At 41.0% G+C, this 18,521-nt stretch overlaps 1 protein-coding gene across 1 annotated transcript in view; it reads left to right on the forward strand.

The window, feature by feature from the left end:
• The window catches only part of PSD (pleckstrin and Sec7 domain containing), a 245,691-nt gene that overhangs the window by 67,086 nt on the left and 160,084 nt on the right, over positions 1 to 18,521 (forward strand). The window contains exon 9 of the mRNA XM_044299275.1: positions 6,285 to 6,374. Within this exon, the coding sequence (XP_044155210.1) occupies positions 6,285 to 6,374 (90 nt within the window). The remainder of the gene's footprint in view (positions 1 to 6,284; positions 6,375 to 18,521) is intronic.

Here is an 18,521-nt window from a genome sequence, read left to right on the forward strand (position 1 = left end):
GCTTTCCTTTTGCCGTCTGCCCATACAACAGTTTATGACCACGTATGAGGTTTTGCTGTATTCAGGAGAAAAGGGTAACAAATTGTGTGGTGCATTTTTGTCCTGTGAAAATGTAATTTTTCATTTTCACAGCCAAGTATTTCTGAAATCTCTAAAACACTTGTTGGGCCAAAGCCTCTCGATAAATTCTTTGAGGGGGTGTAGTTTCCCAAATGGGATTATTTTTGGGGGGTTTCCTTTTTAGGGTATCTCAGGGTCCCTTCAGATGTGACTTGGCTCTCGAAAAGTATTCCAGCAAAATCTGCTCTCCAAAAACCATATGACGCTCCCAGCCTTCTGAGCACTGCTGTGTGCCCATGTAGAGGTTTAGGATCCGATATGGGGGGTTTATGTAAACTGCAGAATCAGCGCAATAGATATTAAAGTTTGTTTTGCTGTTAACTCTTGCTGGATTACAGGAAAGATGGATTAAAATGAAAAATCTGTATAAAAAAATAAGAATCTTAATTTTCACCTTCATTTTGCTTTAAAGGGTTAACAAACTTTGTAAAATCAGTCTTGAATAACTTGAGTAGTGTAGTTTCTAAATAGGGGTCATTTATGGGTGGTTTCTATTAAGTAAAGCCCTCAAAGTCACTGCAGAACTGAATTGGTCCTTTAAAAAGTCGGTTTTGAAAATCTTCTAGAAAATTAGAAAAATTACTTCTGAAATTCTAAGCCTACTAAAGCCCTAAAAAATAAAATGTCTTTACAAAAAGGAGACATATGGTGAATGTTATTTAATAACTATTTTATGAGGTATCACTATCTGTCTTTAACACATAGAATTTCAAATTTAGAACATTTCAATTTTTTCCAAATTTTCTGTAAATTTTTGATTTTTTTAATGAAATAAATGTAAAACATATCGACTCAAATTTACTAATAACATGAAGTAAAATGCTTCGCAAAAACAAAACAATCTCAGAATCGCTCGGAGTAAGTAACAGCATTCCAAAGTTATTACCACATAAAGTGACACATGTCAAACTTGCAAAATTATGCTTGGTCACAAAAGTGAAAAGTGGCTTGGTCCTGAAGGGTTTAAGAAAAAGTATAATATCTTGTAAACAGAGCCTCAGATCAACAATAGAAAAACATTTTAATCAGGTGAACTACAACTATGTGTCTAGGCAAACAGTTGGCTAGAAAGGTCGCTGGTAATAGACTCCCTATAAGTGCAATGGGAGCAGAGCTGAATAAGCTCAGTGCAGAGAGAACTCCACAGTAAAACTCCACCTTCATTGCACCTAAGGAGCAGAATCTGGCAGACTAAAAGTTCATATTCTCATTTTTACCGTTTTCCCGGTCCCTACCTGGTACTGTCAGCAGTTTAACTTTGTCAAAACAGGTCAGTTTTTCCGTTTTGACAAAACAGAGATGCGGAGAACACAATGTTGATGTGAACTTAGCCTTGGATAATAGCAAGCATTGATGCCTGCTGTGTTTACAAACAGATGGATGTGCTTGGCAAGTAACATTGTAGCAGATCCACTCTTATAACAGAAGGATTTTACACAAAGGATGAAGGAAAAATAATAATGCAGCCTTTGTTAATACCTGATCGATATTTCAGTGTTTGTCACTGCACGTTGTATATAATATGCCATACAAAGTATTGGAATCTCCAAAAGTATTTACCCTGTGTAGAGGACAAACAACATATATGTGTATAATTATTATCAGACAGTAAAAGTCCAGCTTAGGTACATGAGAAAACAAAAAAATGAATAATCCATACATACGCATTATACAATAAGACAGACATTTAAGAAGACCTATGCCGATAATCACCTACCTATAAAATAATTATTTACAACTATAAATGTCAAATTATTAATATTAATAATGGTTAAAGATCAGTAGGGCCCCATAATCCTGAACAATATCTCCTCGCTCTAGGTTACCCGAGATGATATGCGGTTCCTGATATAGTGATACCACACATATCTTGGTTATTGTTAGGTTTTGTGATATATACACATGCTGCTGTCTTTATGTGGACACTCTTAGCACATGAAATAAATGTTACAGCAATGTACCACATGCTTTTCAATGGCTATTGTTTTACTGCAGTTGTTTACTTAACCCTTTCAAGACCAAGCCATTTTCCACCTAATTTTGCAAATCTTAAATGTGTCACTTTATGTGCTATTAACTTTGGAATGCTTTTATTTATCCAAGCCATTCTGAGATAGCTTCTCGTGACACATTGTACTTTATGATAGTCATAAATTTGAGTCAATATATTTCACCTTTTTAATGAAAAAATCCCAAATTTACAAAAAATATAGAAAAATCGCAATTTTCTAAATTTCTATTTCTGTGCTTTTAAAGCAAAAAGTGATAACTCATAAAATATTTATTACTTAACATTCCCCATATGTCTACTTTATGTTGGCATCATTTTGTAAATGTAATAAAAAAGATTTAGGACGTTAGAAGGCTTAGAATTTTAGAAGCAACTTTGGAATGCTTTTATTTATCCGAGCCATTCTGAGATAGTTTTCTTGTGACACATTGTACTTTATGATAGTCATAAATTTGTGTCAATATGCTTCACCTTTTTAATGAAAAAATCCCAAATTTACAAAATAATTTAGAAAAATCGCAATTTTCTAAATTTCTATTTCTGTGGTTTTAAAGCAAAAAGTGATAACTCATAAAATATTTATTACTTAACATTCCCCATATGTCTACTTTATGTTGGCATCATTTTGTAAATGTAATTAAAAAAAATTAGGACGTTAGAAGGCTTAGAATTTTAGAAGCAATTCTTAAAATTTTTAAGAAAATTTCCAAAACCCACTTTTTAAGGACCAGTTCAGGTCTGAAGTCACTTTGTGGGACTTACATAGTGGAAACCCCTAATAAATGACCCCGTTGCAGAAACTACACCCCTCAAGTTACTCAAAACTGATTCTACAATTTTTTTTTAACCCTTTTAGGTGTTCCACAAGTGTTAAAAGAAAATGGAGATAAAATTTCCATTTTTTTGGCAGAATTTCCATTTTTTTCTTTAACACATTGAGGGTTAGCAGCCAAACAAAACTCAATATTTATTACCCTGATTCTGCGGTTTACAGAAACACCCCACATGTGGTCGTAAACTGATGTAAGGGTACACGGCAGGGCACAGAAGGAAAGGAATGCTATATGGCTTTTGGAAGGCAGATTTTGCTGGACTAGTTTTTAGATGCCATATCCCATTTGAAGCCCCTCTGATGCATCCTTACAGTAGAAACTCCCAAAAAGTGACCCCATTTTGGAAACTTTTTTGAGGGATGAGGTGGCGGATTGATTGGTACTATTTTGGGGGGCTAGTGTTGCAATTTTTGTGATGTAAGGTGACCAAAAATAGTTTTTTTGGCATTGTTTTCATTTGTATTTTTTTTATGGTGTTCAGTTGAGGAGTTAGGTCATGTGATATTTTTATAGAGCTGGTTGTTAAGGACGCGGCGATACCTAATATGCATACTTTTTTATTTATTTTATTTTAACACAATAATAGCATATTTGAAACAAAATAAAATGTATAAGTGTCTCCATGTTCTAAGAGCTATATTTAATTATTTTTTAAGCGATTTTGTTATGTAGGGGCTCATTTTTCTGCAGGATGAGGTGACGGTCTTATTGGTACCATTTTGTGGGTCATATACCTTTTTGATCTCTTGATGTTGCACTTTTTGTGATGCAAGGTGAAAAATTGATTTTTTTGGCACATTTTTTTTTATGGTGTTTATCGGACAGGGTGGATCATGTGACATATTTATAGAGCCGGTCGTTACTGACCTAATAAGTGTAGTTTATTTATTTTTTAATCTCTTATAAATGAGTGGATATGTGAAAAGGCTATTTATTTTTGTTTTCATTTTCATTTATTTTACATTTATTTTTTAACTTTTTATTTTCACACTTTTTTTTCATTAAAGGGGTTTTTTCATCTCAGACAATGGGGGCATATCGCTAGACAATGGGGGCACTTATATCGAGAACGGAGCCCCGAAAGTGAAGGAGAGCATTGCAAAGTATAATACAGCCATCAGCCCCACTGGATCTTCAAGATCCAAGTGGGACTTAAAGGGGTATTCCCATCTTAGACAATGGGGGCATATCGCTAGCGCTAATCCCCGCCTCTCCCATAGAAGTGAATGGGAGCGTACTGGTCATGCGCAGCCGCCCTCTATTCATTTCTATGGGGCCGCCGAAAATAGCCGAGTGCTGGCTCGACTATTTCCGTCTACCCCATAGAAATGAATGGGAGCATGGGCCGCGCATGAACGGCACGCTCCCATTCACTTCTATGGGAGAGGCGGGGATTAGCGCTTGGTGGTGGATGGACCCCGGGAAATCTGGGGTCCTCCAGCCACAGCGCTCCCCGCTCCATTCTCGACATAGGCGATATTCCCCCATTGTCTATGATGGGAATACCCCTTTAAGTCCCACTTGGATCTTGAAGATCCAGGGGGGCTGATGGCTGATGTTACGAGGACCGTAACAGTGGGGGGAAGGTGGGGCAGGGGGCACAGAACGGCGCACTTAGGGACACAGGGGACGGCGCGTGCAGAGCTGGTCCAGCAACATTAACAGTACTGTGCACAGATTGCGCACAGGGCACAGAAAGTGGAGGCAGGAGATATTAGGACACACAGATGGGGGCACAGATCGCGGAAGAGGACCCATCTGTGTCACAGATCAGCTAATGCCTGATTTCAAGGTAAAGTGCAGATCAGAGCCTGAAACCGGCATTTTAACACTGCCGCACTCCGACTGGTTAGTCTGCACAGACTAACCAATCGGAGCGATTTCGGACAAGGGACCACTCTGATTGGTCCCTTGCTGGCATTACTGGACTGTATGCTGTTGGTGACAGCAGCAGTGCAGGGGCAGAAGCTTTAAGCGGTTTGCAGAGCTTGGATTAAAGAGCTGCCATGATATTTATACATGTGCTAGCTGCATGGGGTATGTGCAGATAGCATGTATATAGCCGTATGGCAGTCATGAAGAAGAGTGTGTCATAGGAAAATGAGTTATTGTTTAAATCGTCTTTTTATGTTCAAAATTTTTAAGACTTTTTATAGATTTTTTTTTTTTATTCCATGTTACTATCTATATAAAAAGAAAAAGAAACCTGCATTTTTCACCAGTAGGACTAAAACATGTTAAGACTTGCTGTCTTTTGAGAGGAACTATATGGGCCATAGACACAATGGACAGAAGCTAACCCCATTCACTTTTATCAGAGAGTTTTTTAGGCATGCTCTGTGACCTGTGTAGAGGTCAAGAGGGAATAGATAAGCTGTGATATCACCTATTGTGAATAGTGGGTCATCCTGTCTTCATTCATTTCTGTGGGTCCTCAAAAATGTGGACAACACACTCTGGGCTACTTAATATGGTGCTTAGAACTGTGATAACTACACATATCTTGCTTGATGTTAGAATACTTGACATAAATCATGGTAAAATCCAAGATGACACTAGCACCAGTAGCAAAAAAACTGAGAAACTAATTATTCTGTTTATCAGAACTAGTTACAGAGTTACGGAAGCAGAGTAACTTGCAATGCTATGTTATTTTCGGAGCTCCCATTCACTCCAGTGGAAGTTATGGAAACGGCGGAGCATCGGCCCAGCCAACTCGGGTCGATGCTTAGTTCTGTATCACCTTGGAAAAGACGTGACAGGACAAACCCTTTTAACAGGGCCACTCCTGACATGCCTGTTTTAATAGCTACTTGCATTCTCCATGTAATAACAATTCTGGGGCATCTAGTCTTATGACTTTATTTTGTGCCATTCTTTTCTTATTTCTACTAGAAATTATGAATAGCAGTCTGCAGTAAGGGTGCCCTTAATGGACAGGTCCTCTTTAAGTGATGAGAGTATTTACACCACTGAACACCAATGTAGTTGAGGGAAAGGGGTGATAATAATACAGTAGAACTCATTCTTGGGTGGTTTGGTTGGATTTTTATGTATTTAAAGAATACAGTAACATATCAATATTAGTTTCTTCTCATCACATCTATCGTAATGTGTGACTGGTTATTGAGAGGATAATACCATTAGGTGGAATCTGCTTTCCACCTAATGGTATTCTCCTCTCAATAACCAGTCACACATTACGATAGCTGTGATGAGAAGAAACTAATACTGATTAATTTAGTATTTGATCAGCAATGATTACTTCTTTTCTCATCTTGTCTTTCACATGCAAACAATCATATATGTATTCCTTTTAGAACATTGGTAAAAGGATGTCCTGCTCAGAATTCATTGGGAACCTGGAAGGATTAAACGGAGGTAAAGACTTTCCAAGGGAACTTCTCAAGGTAAAATAACTCGAATTGGTGTTACATTTTAAGGCTATGTACACTTTTGCAAGCTTTTTTTTGTTCTCTTGACGCATAACAAATGAAAAAGCAACATTACAATAGGTTAGAGTTAATAATGTCCTACAGTTTTATTTCTACAGCTTCTATAAAGACTACGCATCATCATGATCTGTAAACTAGGTGTAGCAGCTCAATCCTGCAGTCATTTCCTTACATCTATCCTCCACTTCTGGCTTACCTGTCAAATGTAAGGTAGCCCAAAGTAGGTGGCAAATGGAAGATATTATAAAACTCCAGGATTACACTACACAGAACAGTTTGATGTCTTTTACAATGGAAATGCATAGTCTGCATAGGAAAATGTCACCACAAAATGCAGTGCAATTTGCAGGCAGCATATGATAGAGTAAAGGGAGCTGAGCAGCTTGATGTATTGTTTTGTGGGAAAAGAGTCAGTAAAACTTATAATTTATTCATTCATATCTCTGCTTTTTCTGAGCTGTAGACCACCCCCATGTACAGCTCTCAGTGACTAAAAGCTATCTATGTATAGACAGACAGAGAATGCTATCAATCACTGGTAATACCTCCCCTGTGTTCAGCTTAAGTCAGAAAAAGCGGAGATTTAAATTTATAAAACAAAAGTTATGCTGAATCTTTTCCCACAGAATTATATATCAATCTGATCTGATCTGTAAATTGCTGCCTGCAGATTGCACTGCATTTTGTGGTGGCAGATCTTCTTTAAATAAGACCCCTTTCAAAGTTGCTTAATTATTCCTTTTTGGGAAAACAAAAAAACGGTAAACCCTTGAAAGAAAAGACCTGTGTCTTATAGGGTATCTGCTTGGTATGTTGTAGGGATGCTGCAGTGCTTTAGTATTCAATCAATGGCCGGCTCTATATGATACATGTAGCATTTTATTTAGAAAAAAATATATATCTTTCATAAAATTCAACCATCAATCTAAAATAAAAAAGAATGAATGTATATCATAATTGTATGTATGCGTAAGACTTATGTATCAATATGCAATCAGGGACACTTTCACACAGTTTTTATACCATTATTTCTATATTATGTCAATGTTATGTACGTTCTAATGCATAAACCTTCAATAAAAATTAATATTAGAAAATAAAATAGAATAAAATGGAATATATATATATCATATACCGTATCTCTTATTTAATATATTATATAGTTGATTGTAGTCTCGGTCCCTCTTTTGTTTCCAATTGCGGAGCTCACGCAATTTTTGGAACCTTTATTGATATATTGCAGTATTATAAAAACATATCGTCCTCCAATTGATATATTCATGCACACAACGTATCGTCTTATAGCGATGTAAATCAGTCTTATCGCCTCTTTGTATTATATTTCCATATGCAGCATACTTTGTGCGCACTTAAGCAGGATACAGTATATTTTTAGCTTGCTTACTAGTGTTATGGTATGTTCGTCCGATGCTGCCAATATAATAGTTAATACATACATAGTTTCCTCCGAGGGCTGTTTCCTTCCAAGACCGCTGAATCTCACAGTCAGTCCCCGCGCTTGTCCTGTCACTTTTGTTTCAGTGCATGCGAGTTAGGAATATTGGGACGCCAACTCCGCTTTGTGGCATGTATTTTGTTCTTTGATAGGAGATCTTTGCTTCTTAGATACCGCGGTATTATCTATGATAGTTCTTTGCCAAACGCATTTTGAAACCTAAATGGTTTCTTCTTCAGTGGTCAAAAGATATCATATAAAATGAGGGACAAGTTGCTCCTTATATTGAGACAATATATCAATCACTGGTAATACTTCTCCTGTGTACAACTTAAGTCAGAAAAAGCTGAGATTTACATTTATAAAACAAAAGTTATGCTGAATCTTTTCCTACAGAATTTTATATCAATCTGATCAGCTTCTCCTGCTGATGGACGGATCCGTTCAGATAATACAACCGCATGCATCCGTTCAGAACGAATCCGTTTGTATTATCTTTAACATAGCCAAGACGGATCTGTCTTGAATACCATTTAAAGTCAATGGAGGACGGATCCTTTTTCTATTGTGCCAGATTGTGTCAGTGAAAATGGATCTGTCCCCATTGACTTACATTGTGTGCTAGGACGGATCCGTTTGGCTCAGTTTCATCAGACGGACACCAAAATGCTGCAAGCAGTGTTTTGTTGTCTGTCCCCAAAAGCGGAATGGAGACTGAACTGATGCATTCTGAGCAGATCCTTTTCCATTCAGAATGCATTAGAATGCAAACTGATCTGTTTTGGACTTATTGTGAGAGCCCTGAACGGATCTCACAAATGGAAAGCCAAAATGCAAGTGTGAAAGTAGACTAACTCATGTACACCTTCCACATGCTTTTTTTTTTTTTTTTTCAATTTGGAATCTGATGACCCGTTTACACCATGTAAACAAATCACTCCATCCTGTATGTAGCACTTCCTGTTCCCTGTATCTAACCAAACCCATGATGCACTTCTCCTTTCTGCCTCTCCCACCCTGCTAGTTACATAGACATTCCCCTGTCACTGCCCCTATTGCTGTCTTACCAAGCCCATAGACATAGCATCACAGGCAATGAGGAGGATCTGCATGGACATGGTCACATGACCACAGCTCAGAACAGAAAATAAAGCTAAAAATACATTTAAAACGATTACAGCTACCTTCTTAATTTATTATTTTAAAGGGAACCTGTCACCTGGATTTTGTGTATAGAGCTGAGGACATGGGTTGCTAGATGGCCGCTAGCACATCCGCAACACCCAGTCCCCATAGCTCTGTGTGCTTTTATTGTGCCCAAAAAACTGATTTAATACATATGCAAATTAACCTGAGATGAGTCCTGTACGTGAGATGAGTCAGGGACAGGACTCATATCAGGTTAATTTGCATATGTATTAAATCGTTTTTTTTAAACAATAAAAGCACACAGAGCTATGGGGACTGGGTGTTGCGGATGTGCTAGCGGCCATCTAGCAGCCCATGTCCTCAGCTCTTTATACAAAATCCCGGTGACAGGTTCCCTTTAAAGAATGTTGATGCAAACCTGAAAACTTATTTAAAAGCAAACTGTAATGATTGGAAGTCAGTGGATAGCGGATGCCTTCCCCTCCAGTCATTCGTACCAAGTGCCATGCCTGAATGTAAGAGCAGCAGTGTAGAAGATGAGGCAGCCATTGGTGCTGCAAATCCAATGAAACTCAAATATTGATAAGTAGAGATGATTTTTTTTAAATTTGATTTGCTGTCTCGATCCAAATAAATTTGCGGCAAATTATGTTAAAAACTGCTTTTACCTGGCTGCAGAGAGCCGGTGTAGTGGTGTAGAACACTGTGCCTTGCAGTAACATGCATAGGGAGTCTGCTGTGGTAGTAAAATAATAAGGTAATAAGCGGTATTTACCGAGTCTACGACTTCTTGGAGTTTTGGAATAGTTGGGGTCTTCCAGTATCTTGTTAAAACTAATTTTGGGAACAAAAGAATGTGGGCTATAACTATACGGAGATTGAGAGGGTAAGCAGCAATGTTGAGAAAAAGTAAGGCTATATCTGGGGAGGGATCTATATGTCTGCCTGTAATGGAAGAAAGATGATCGAAGCTTTACTTCCATACACTCTGGATCAATGGGTAGGACCAGAGAATGTGGAACAAAGTCCCTCTACCTTCGCAACCCCTCCAACATAAGTGGGAGGAACCCAGGTAAATGTGTCTCAGCCTGTCGGGTGTGAGGTACCATCTGAGCACAGTTTTAACAGCAGCCTCAGAGAGTAACACGCAAGTAAATGTCTTAGATATAAATGAGAGAGAAGACCAGCTAGAATTTGGGAATTCTCTACCCAGTTCCCTTTCCCATGCAATAAAAGGACTAGACTTAACAAAATCCTGTGTGTATCCTAGGATGGAGTATACCGGTCTTAACCCTGTCATTGAGGGTCTCTTGGTGTTACAGATATCAAAAATCTCTTTACATGCTAAGACATTAAAATAGTTTTTTGTATGGAGGAGATGTCGAATTCTGAGATATTTATAGAATTCTGTATTGGGGATGTTATATTGCTCGTGTAGGGAGGAGAACTGTTTAAGAGGACTCAAACAGTTTAGATACCGAGGAGAGGCCTTTTGTGATCCAAGTTTTTAGATCCAGGTCTGGTATAAGGATACCCAAGGTCTCCAATGGGGCTTGTGTTTGGAGGGAAAATCAGAATTTGGGGACCTTGGAGGGGAACATCTTCCATAATTGAATTGAGGTAGAGAGAAAATTTGGTAAGGTTGTGAAAACAAATGATGAGTCTAGAGCGGCAATAAATAAGGCCTTTAGGTTGTGCCCAGGAGATAAAGTGGTCTCCATGTGTAACCAATGGTGTTGTAGATTCCCTTCCCGCCATTCTTTTAGGAAGCTTAATTGTGTAGCCAGGTAGTATTCGTATATATTAGGGAGGACCAAGCCGCCTGCCTTTCTGTGTTTGTTTAGCAGTCTGTGGGCTATGCAAGGGCATCTAGGAGTCCATATAAATGCTTGAAGCAGTTTATTAATGCAGGAGAAAAAGAATTTGGGGCAGCGAGATAGGTACTGTTCTAAACTTGTAAAGGATTTTTGAAGGGTTAACATCTGAAATGTCGCTATACGACCTACCCAGGAAATCTCTTGTTTGCTGTATTGCCTCAGGTATTTTTCCACCTCTTCTAAGTAAGGAAGGTAACTAAGTCTGTAAAGAAGTTTAACCTGGGGGGCGTGGTTTGGCGGCCGAGAGAGATGGCCGCCAGAGCTGTGAGCTCCCGAGCCCTACAAAGCGACTTGATAGCTACAACGAGTTGATACTCGTCACAGCCGCCTTTAACTGGAGCATAGGTCTCCCTCCTTACACCCATGATGACGAGAGGGAAAAGATCCGTCAAGAAACAAGGAAAATTGGACTTCTTTGTGGAGAGGCTAAGGGATCAAGATGGCGCGGGCTCACCGGCTTCCACACGCTCCTCGGATTCCGTGGAACATGTTTCCCCAGCGACCACTCCGCTCCAGCAGAGAAACCCTCTAGCCTCTCAGCCTTCCTCTGCACATTCCTCTCCACCGGTCAAGTCTTCCCTGATCCAGCCTGAGACGTGCTTACCTGACCGGCATAACCCTTCCGGCTCCCGGGACCGTGATGACAACTCTTCCTGCCAGAGCCCACCGAAACAAAAACCGCGGCTCCAAGGAGGTACGCTGAGATCAGCGGGGGTGAGTGAACGGGGTGCTCCGTCTCTAATAGACTTCCCCACCACGAACGATCTAGCTACCGGCAGTTTGATTAAAGAAATGTTGGTGGTATTTAGCTGCTCCATGCATAGCGAGATTGCGGCCTTGCTATCTCCCCTGCAGGCCTCCATTATAGAGGCAGATAAATGGCTCACCCATATTGAGTTTCAAATGGGAGACTTTGCGGCATCACATAACCACCTTGTAGATGCGCATGAGGAGTTAACCTCTGAAGTCGAGAGACTTAAAAATAAAGTGGTGGACCTAGAAGACAGGTCCCGTCACAATAACATTAAACTTCGGGGCATACCAGAGGATATACCGCCAAAGGAACTGGAAGCCTATATTCTTGACCCTATGAGATCCCTTTTGCCAAATGTAGGCGACAAAGATCTCACTCTAGACAGGGCCCACAGAGTGGCCCGGCCGAAACACCTCCCGGATTATGTTCCCAGGGACGTCTTAGCTCGGGTCCACTTCTTCCATATTAAAGAACTGCTTATGAGCGCCTCCAGGAAGAAGGGCTCCCTGCTAGCTCTGCACGAAGGGGTTAAAATCTTTGCCGACTTGTCCGCCCCTACTCTTCAACAAAGAAGAACCTTGGCCCCCTTCACTGCCGCCTTACGGGACCATAACATACCCTATCGTTGGGGTTTCCCTACCAAGGTTTTAATCCAGCATCAGGGTACGCTACATGCAGTGCATTCCCTGGATTCAGGACGGAAGCTCCTGGCGGAGAACCTCCTGAACTTCAATCAAAAGGCCCAGAATCTATCGCAATGGACTGGCAAACAGTCTCATCCAGGCGTAAGCCACATCGCTGACTGGTGACCTGCCAATTTGTTTTAAGGTTATCTTACATTGTTTGGGCTCGGTGCGGTTAGTCGGGTAGAAACCGCCTCACAAGCCTACAACATAGTGCCTGATGGCTATCAGGTGTCTTTTCATGGTTATAATTTTGTCCTTTTTCTTAGTTTTATTTTTAATGTCACGTTTTTGTTGCCTTAACATGTTCTTTCTTTGTCCTCCTCAAGTACCAATAGACAACAAACCGCGGGGATCAGAATCAGGGATCTTATGTATTAGGGCCCTTACTCATTTTTTCAATATATATAGGATTCATTTTGCAGATCCGCCTTTCCCTCCTCCAACATGGTTCTCAAAATTGCTGCTTTGAATGGTAAAGGGCTGAACAGTCCCTTTAAGAGATCTATGTTGTGGAAGGAAATTCGCGAACTGAAATGTGACATTTTCTGTGCCACAGAAACTCATCTGCTCCAATATGATGGTCACAGGATCCATCATCCTAGGTTCCCACACATTTATCAATCCCATTATCTAAAGAAGCAGAGAGGAATTCTAGTGGCCATAAGTAATTCAGTGGCCTTCTCCTTGAAATCTTCGGTTCTGGACCCTGGCGGTAGATATGTCATCTTAATATGCTCTATTAATAATGTGGACTATACATTGGTTTTTCTATATGCCCCTAACAGGCATCAGGTATCCTTTCTCCGCCGCCTGGCTTCGAGGGTGCGTGGGCTGAGGTCTGGCCATGTGATCTGGGGTGGGGATTTCAATTCCATCTTAGACCCAAGTGTGGACACCACGACCCCCTCCAGAGTTGTTCCTGGGGCTATTAATTTTCTATTCCTGCAAGAAGATCTGTATGATATTTGGAGAATTCAGCATGGGTCTGAAAGAGACTACTGTTTCTACTCGGCGGCAGGCCAATCCTATTCTAGAATAGACATGTTTCTGACCAGCAGGTCAGTGATTGCTAACACAATTTTGTCGTCCATTCACACGATCACATGGTCAGACCACGCCCCGATCACTCTAATGCTTAAAGAAACTCACTTAACTAAACCCTATTCTCCCTGGCGAAATAACACTTATGTAATCGATCATCCTGAACTTTCCCAAGAACTCAAATCTGCATTGACGGAGTTCTTCCGTATAAATGACGGCTCTGTCTCTAATCCCTCCTCCCTGTGGTGCGCCCACAAGGCGTATATTAGAGGCGTCTTTATTAAAATAGGTAGCAGACTCCAAAAGGAACGTAGAGAGAAGATAGACAGGTTATTGAATGAGATTAGGAAAGTTGAGACCCTTAATAAATCCTCAGTTTCTTCTTTGCACTCAGATAACCTCAAATCGCTTAGATCACAGCTGTCTGCCTGTCTCCTTTATAACCATGAATTGCGCTTGAAAAAGACACAGGCTACCTTTTACTCTCAAGATAACAAAGCAGGTTGCTTGCTGGCTAACCGCTTGAAACAAAGAGCAGCTAAGTCCAAGATTCCTTATCTTCTAGACCCTTCCTCAGGGAAGAAAATAGTATCTCCTGCGGAAATAGCTGATGCATTTGGCGAATTCTATGCTTCCCTTTACAATCTGTCTCCTCGTAAACTAGCCACGCCACCACAGCCGGAACTCATTGATGCCTTTTTAGGCAGGTTGGGTCTTACACAGCTGCTGCTCAGTTACAAACTCTCAATGCCCCCCTGACCATTGAAGAACTTCACGCCATTGTTAAAAAACTACCTCCACATAAAGCTCCAGGTCAAGACGGCCTATCTAACTCCTATTATAAGGCATTCTTCGACCAGCTCTCCAAATATATGCTACACTCCTTCCAATCAGCCAGGGAAACCGGATCCTTTCCCAAAGAAATGCTCGAAGCATTAATAGTGACCATTCCCAAACCAAATAAGCCAACTGATGATCCAAAGAATTTCCGTCCAATATCCCTCCTAAATACAGATATAAAGATATTCGCCAGAATCTTATCAACCAGATTAGCCCCCCTCATCCCTTTAATGGTGCACTCCGACCAAGTCGGATTTGTTAAAGGCCACCAAATCCAGGAAAACTCTAGAAGTTCTAAACATACTCTCTCACCTCCACAAACAGAGAACCCCAGCATTATTCATGACATTAGATGCAGAAAAAGCGTTTGACTGCATCTGCTGGTCTTTTTCCTTTGCGGTTCTGTCCAAAATGGGCATGGCGGGCCCCATCCTCGCTTCTATTCAAGCCCTATATAAGGACCCTTCTGCTAGAGTGTGGGTAAATGGGTCCCTTTCCAGACCCTTCACCATTTCCAATGGGACCAGACAGGGCTACCCCTTTTCCCCTCTCATGTTTATATTATCTATTGAACCCCTTGCTCAAGCCTTGCGGTTTGAAAGGAAAGTGTCAGGTGTCCGGATCGCACTCATACACTGAGTCTATATGCAGATGATGTGATACTCACGCTTACTGACCCTGTCTCCTCCTTATCCTCAGCCCTAGACACTATTTCCCACTTTGGCCGACTTTCCTATTACAAATTGAACTCATCCAAATCACAGGCCCTAGCCCTTAATCTAGACCCCCAAACTGTGGAATTCCTAAAAGAAAAATTTAACTTAGATTGGCAACTAGATCAAATCCAATATCTAGGCATAAACCTTACCTCCTGAATCCATCGACTGTATCTGGCCAACTACCCTTATCTTTTATCTGGTCTAAAAAAAGACCTAGAGCAATATGACAAATTTGAAATATCCTGGCTGGGCAGGTTGGCCACTTTCCAAATGTTTGCCTTGCCTAAACTCCTCTACCTATTTAGAGTTCTCCCTATAAAACTTCCTATATCATATTTCTCTCAATGCAACAAGTTATTAAATACTTTCCTGTGGCATGGCAGGAAACCTAGAATAGCGTCAAAAATCTTGCACGCCAGGAAACAATTAGGCGGCATCAGTTTGCCAAATATCCATGACTACTATTTAGCGACACAAATAGCCCAATTGGAGAGCTGGTGGAAGATGGACTTCTCCAAACAGTGGACTCATATTGATTCCACGGAGGTCTCTGGGGGCAATCTGAGAGCTTTACTGATAGCCTCGCTATCTAAATCATATATAAGACCTGACTTGTTCTTCCTTGCCTCCAACACCTTAGATTGTTGGGTCAGATATCATACCCTCACGTCCAAAGAGGCCCGCCCCACTTCAGGCCCTCTCCCGTTAATGGTTCTAGACTACCTTATCCCTGATTTGGGGGTGGGAACTTGGAACAAATACGGTATAACAGAGATTCTCCATTTGTTTCAAGATGACAGCCTTTCCTCCTTTGAGAGCTTACACAGCACCTTTAAGGTTCCCAATGTTGAATTCTACAAATATCTTAGAATTAGGCATTTCCTAGCTGAAAATCCCACTCTACCAGCAGCCAACAAGGAGATTTTAGAGCTTTGGTCATTACCTAGGCAGACATCTAAAACCCTTCGTCCTTTATACTCTCAAAGATACTTTTATTATGTCCGCACCTCTTCTATCTTGGGAACGAGACTAAGAGTCCAAATATACACCTTTACAATGGCAATCAGCTTTTAAATATGTCTCGAAGAATATCACCTGTGTAACCCAATACGAATCATTTGTCAAAACCTCCCTAAGGTGGTACTTCACCCCTGAAAGGCTACATATAATATACCCGTCTGTCTCTCCCCTATGCTGGAGGAACTGTGGCCATAAAGGCACATTGTTCCATATACTATGGAACTGCCCTATAGTTAAACCCTTTTGGGATGAGGTCTTTTCCCTGATTTCTCAGATTTCAGATTCAAAGTCAACTCTGAGTGCCCCCTCCCCCTCGTTAGCTCTGCTGATGATTGGTACCACAGATGTACCCATTGCCTACAGGGGATTAGTCTGTCATATCCTCCTTTCAGCTAAATTAGCTATTACTTCAAAATGGAAATCTCTATACCCCCCCCCCCCCCACATTACTCGAAGTAACCCAAAGGGTTAATAAGACCTGCCTCTTTGAACAAATCATGGCCTCTGCGACTTCAAATTTAACTTGTAATACAACAAAATATTAGAAAACGTGGCAAGTGTGGAGATCCTCAAGATATATGACCCCCTCCTAACCTTCCCTGCTTAACAGGGATGAAACTCCCTCATTCATATGTTCCCCCCTTCCTTTACCCCTATTGGTACACCCTGAGGAATTGTTGATATTCTGTATTACTTGTTGATATACTATATCGTTTGTATTGATCTATGTTTTAACTCCCTTTGTCTGGGAGATTCTATGTTCACCTATGACTCTCATTTAATTGTACTCACCTGCAAGTGTGTAACAACGGTATTAATTGTCATTTGATGAAACATCTCAATAAAAAATATTGATTCTAAAGAAGTTTAACCTTGCTGGTCACCTTTGTGCCTAGATATTGGACATTCTCTTTTTGCCATTCTAAGTGAAATCTGGCTTGTAAGTTCAGCAGGGATGATAGCTGTATGTTAATAGGCAAGGCTTGTGTTTTTTTCTTGTTTACTTAGTAGAGGGAGAAGTCGCCAAATTGGCGGATTATCCGCATTACTGCGGGCATAGATAGAAATAGGGAGCTTAAAGTAAGTATGACATCATGCGCATATAATGATAGTTTATGTTCCCTGTTTCCAATTTTAATGTCTTTAACTTGGTCTGAGAGGCAAATGGCTTGAGCTAGGGGCTTGATTGAAAGAATGAAGATAAGAGGGGAGAGGGGACAATCTTGACGGATGCCATTGGCCATTTTAAATGCGGAGGATAGGGTGTTATTTACATAGACTTTTGCTGAAGGATTACTATATAACGCTTTCACTGCTCCCAGGAATGTACCGCACATTCCCATTTTCTTCATAACCAAAAAAGCAAATGACCGATTAAGGCTACTTTCACACTAGCGTTCAGGGCTCCGCTTGTGAGTTCCGTTTGAAGGCTCTCACAAGCAGCCCCGAACGGATCCGTACTGCCCTAATGCATTCTGAGTGGATGTGGATCCGTTCAGAATGCATCAGTCTGGCACTGTTTGTCCTCCGCTCAGCAGGCGGACACCTGAACGCTGCCGGTGTCTGCCTGGCCGTGCGGAGGCAAACGGATCCGTCCAGACTTACAATGTAAGTCAATGGGGACAGATCCGTTTGAAGTTGACACAATATGGCTCAATTTTCAAACGGATCCGTCCCCCATTGACTTTCAATGTAAAGTCAAAACGGATCCGTTTGCATCATCATGAACAAACTGAGTCATACACTAACAGGTTGCCTAGGAGACCCAGCCTGAGGCTGGATCTCCTCGGCTCCCGTAGAAGGCAGGTCCCGATGCCGTGCAAGGCATTGGGCAGCCTCTGCACCGCATGATTTCAAAAGGCACCCCGTTCCGATCACCGCCCGCCGCGCGGCGGTTATCGGAAATGCACATGGTATACCTGTACGCTCTGTGTCCTTAATGACTCGGACATAAGGGCGTACAGGTAAGCCCTGTGTCCGTAAGAGGCTAAAGTGTGCATGATGGAAGCTAGTCATTGGCCAAAATTTTAGCAGAAATCTTCAGGTCCCTTATAAGTAACAAGATGGGCCTAAAGTTTTGAGGGGAGTCTGGGGTTTTCCCTGGTTTAGGTAGAGTGACAATAGTTGGCGAGAGCATCTCGGCTGGGAATGAGCAAGTTGAGAAACCTTTTTGTAGAGTTTCTTGCAAATAAGGGAGGAGAATACTCAGAAACGTTCTATAGTACTAATTTGATAGGCCGTGAGGGCCAGGGGCTTTGTGAGTGGAAAGGCTGGTTATAATTTTTTGAACTTCTGAATCAGTGATGGGGGCATTCAGTGTCAGTATTTGGTCTGCTGATACAGTAGGCAGGTGAAGGTTTCCTAAGTAAGAGTTAATGGCTTCTATGGGGTCGGTGAGGAACTAGGGATGGACTCAAGTTATATAGTGAAGAGTAATATTCCATAAAGCTATCTGCAATCCCTTGAGGGTCCATGATCTTGGAGTTATCTTTAGACAACACTATATAGCGGATTCTGGCCTTCGTCCTCTGAGTTTTCACTCGTTGTGCTAGTAACTTGC

This window comes from Bufo gargarizans, chromosome 6 (genome assembly GCF_014858855.1).
Source record: "Bufo gargarizans isolate SCDJY-AF-19 chromosome 6, ASM1485885v1, whole genome shotgun sequence".
Classification (NCBI taxonomy): Eukaryota; Metazoa; Chordata; class Amphibia; order Anura; family Bufonidae; genus Bufo; species Bufo gargarizans.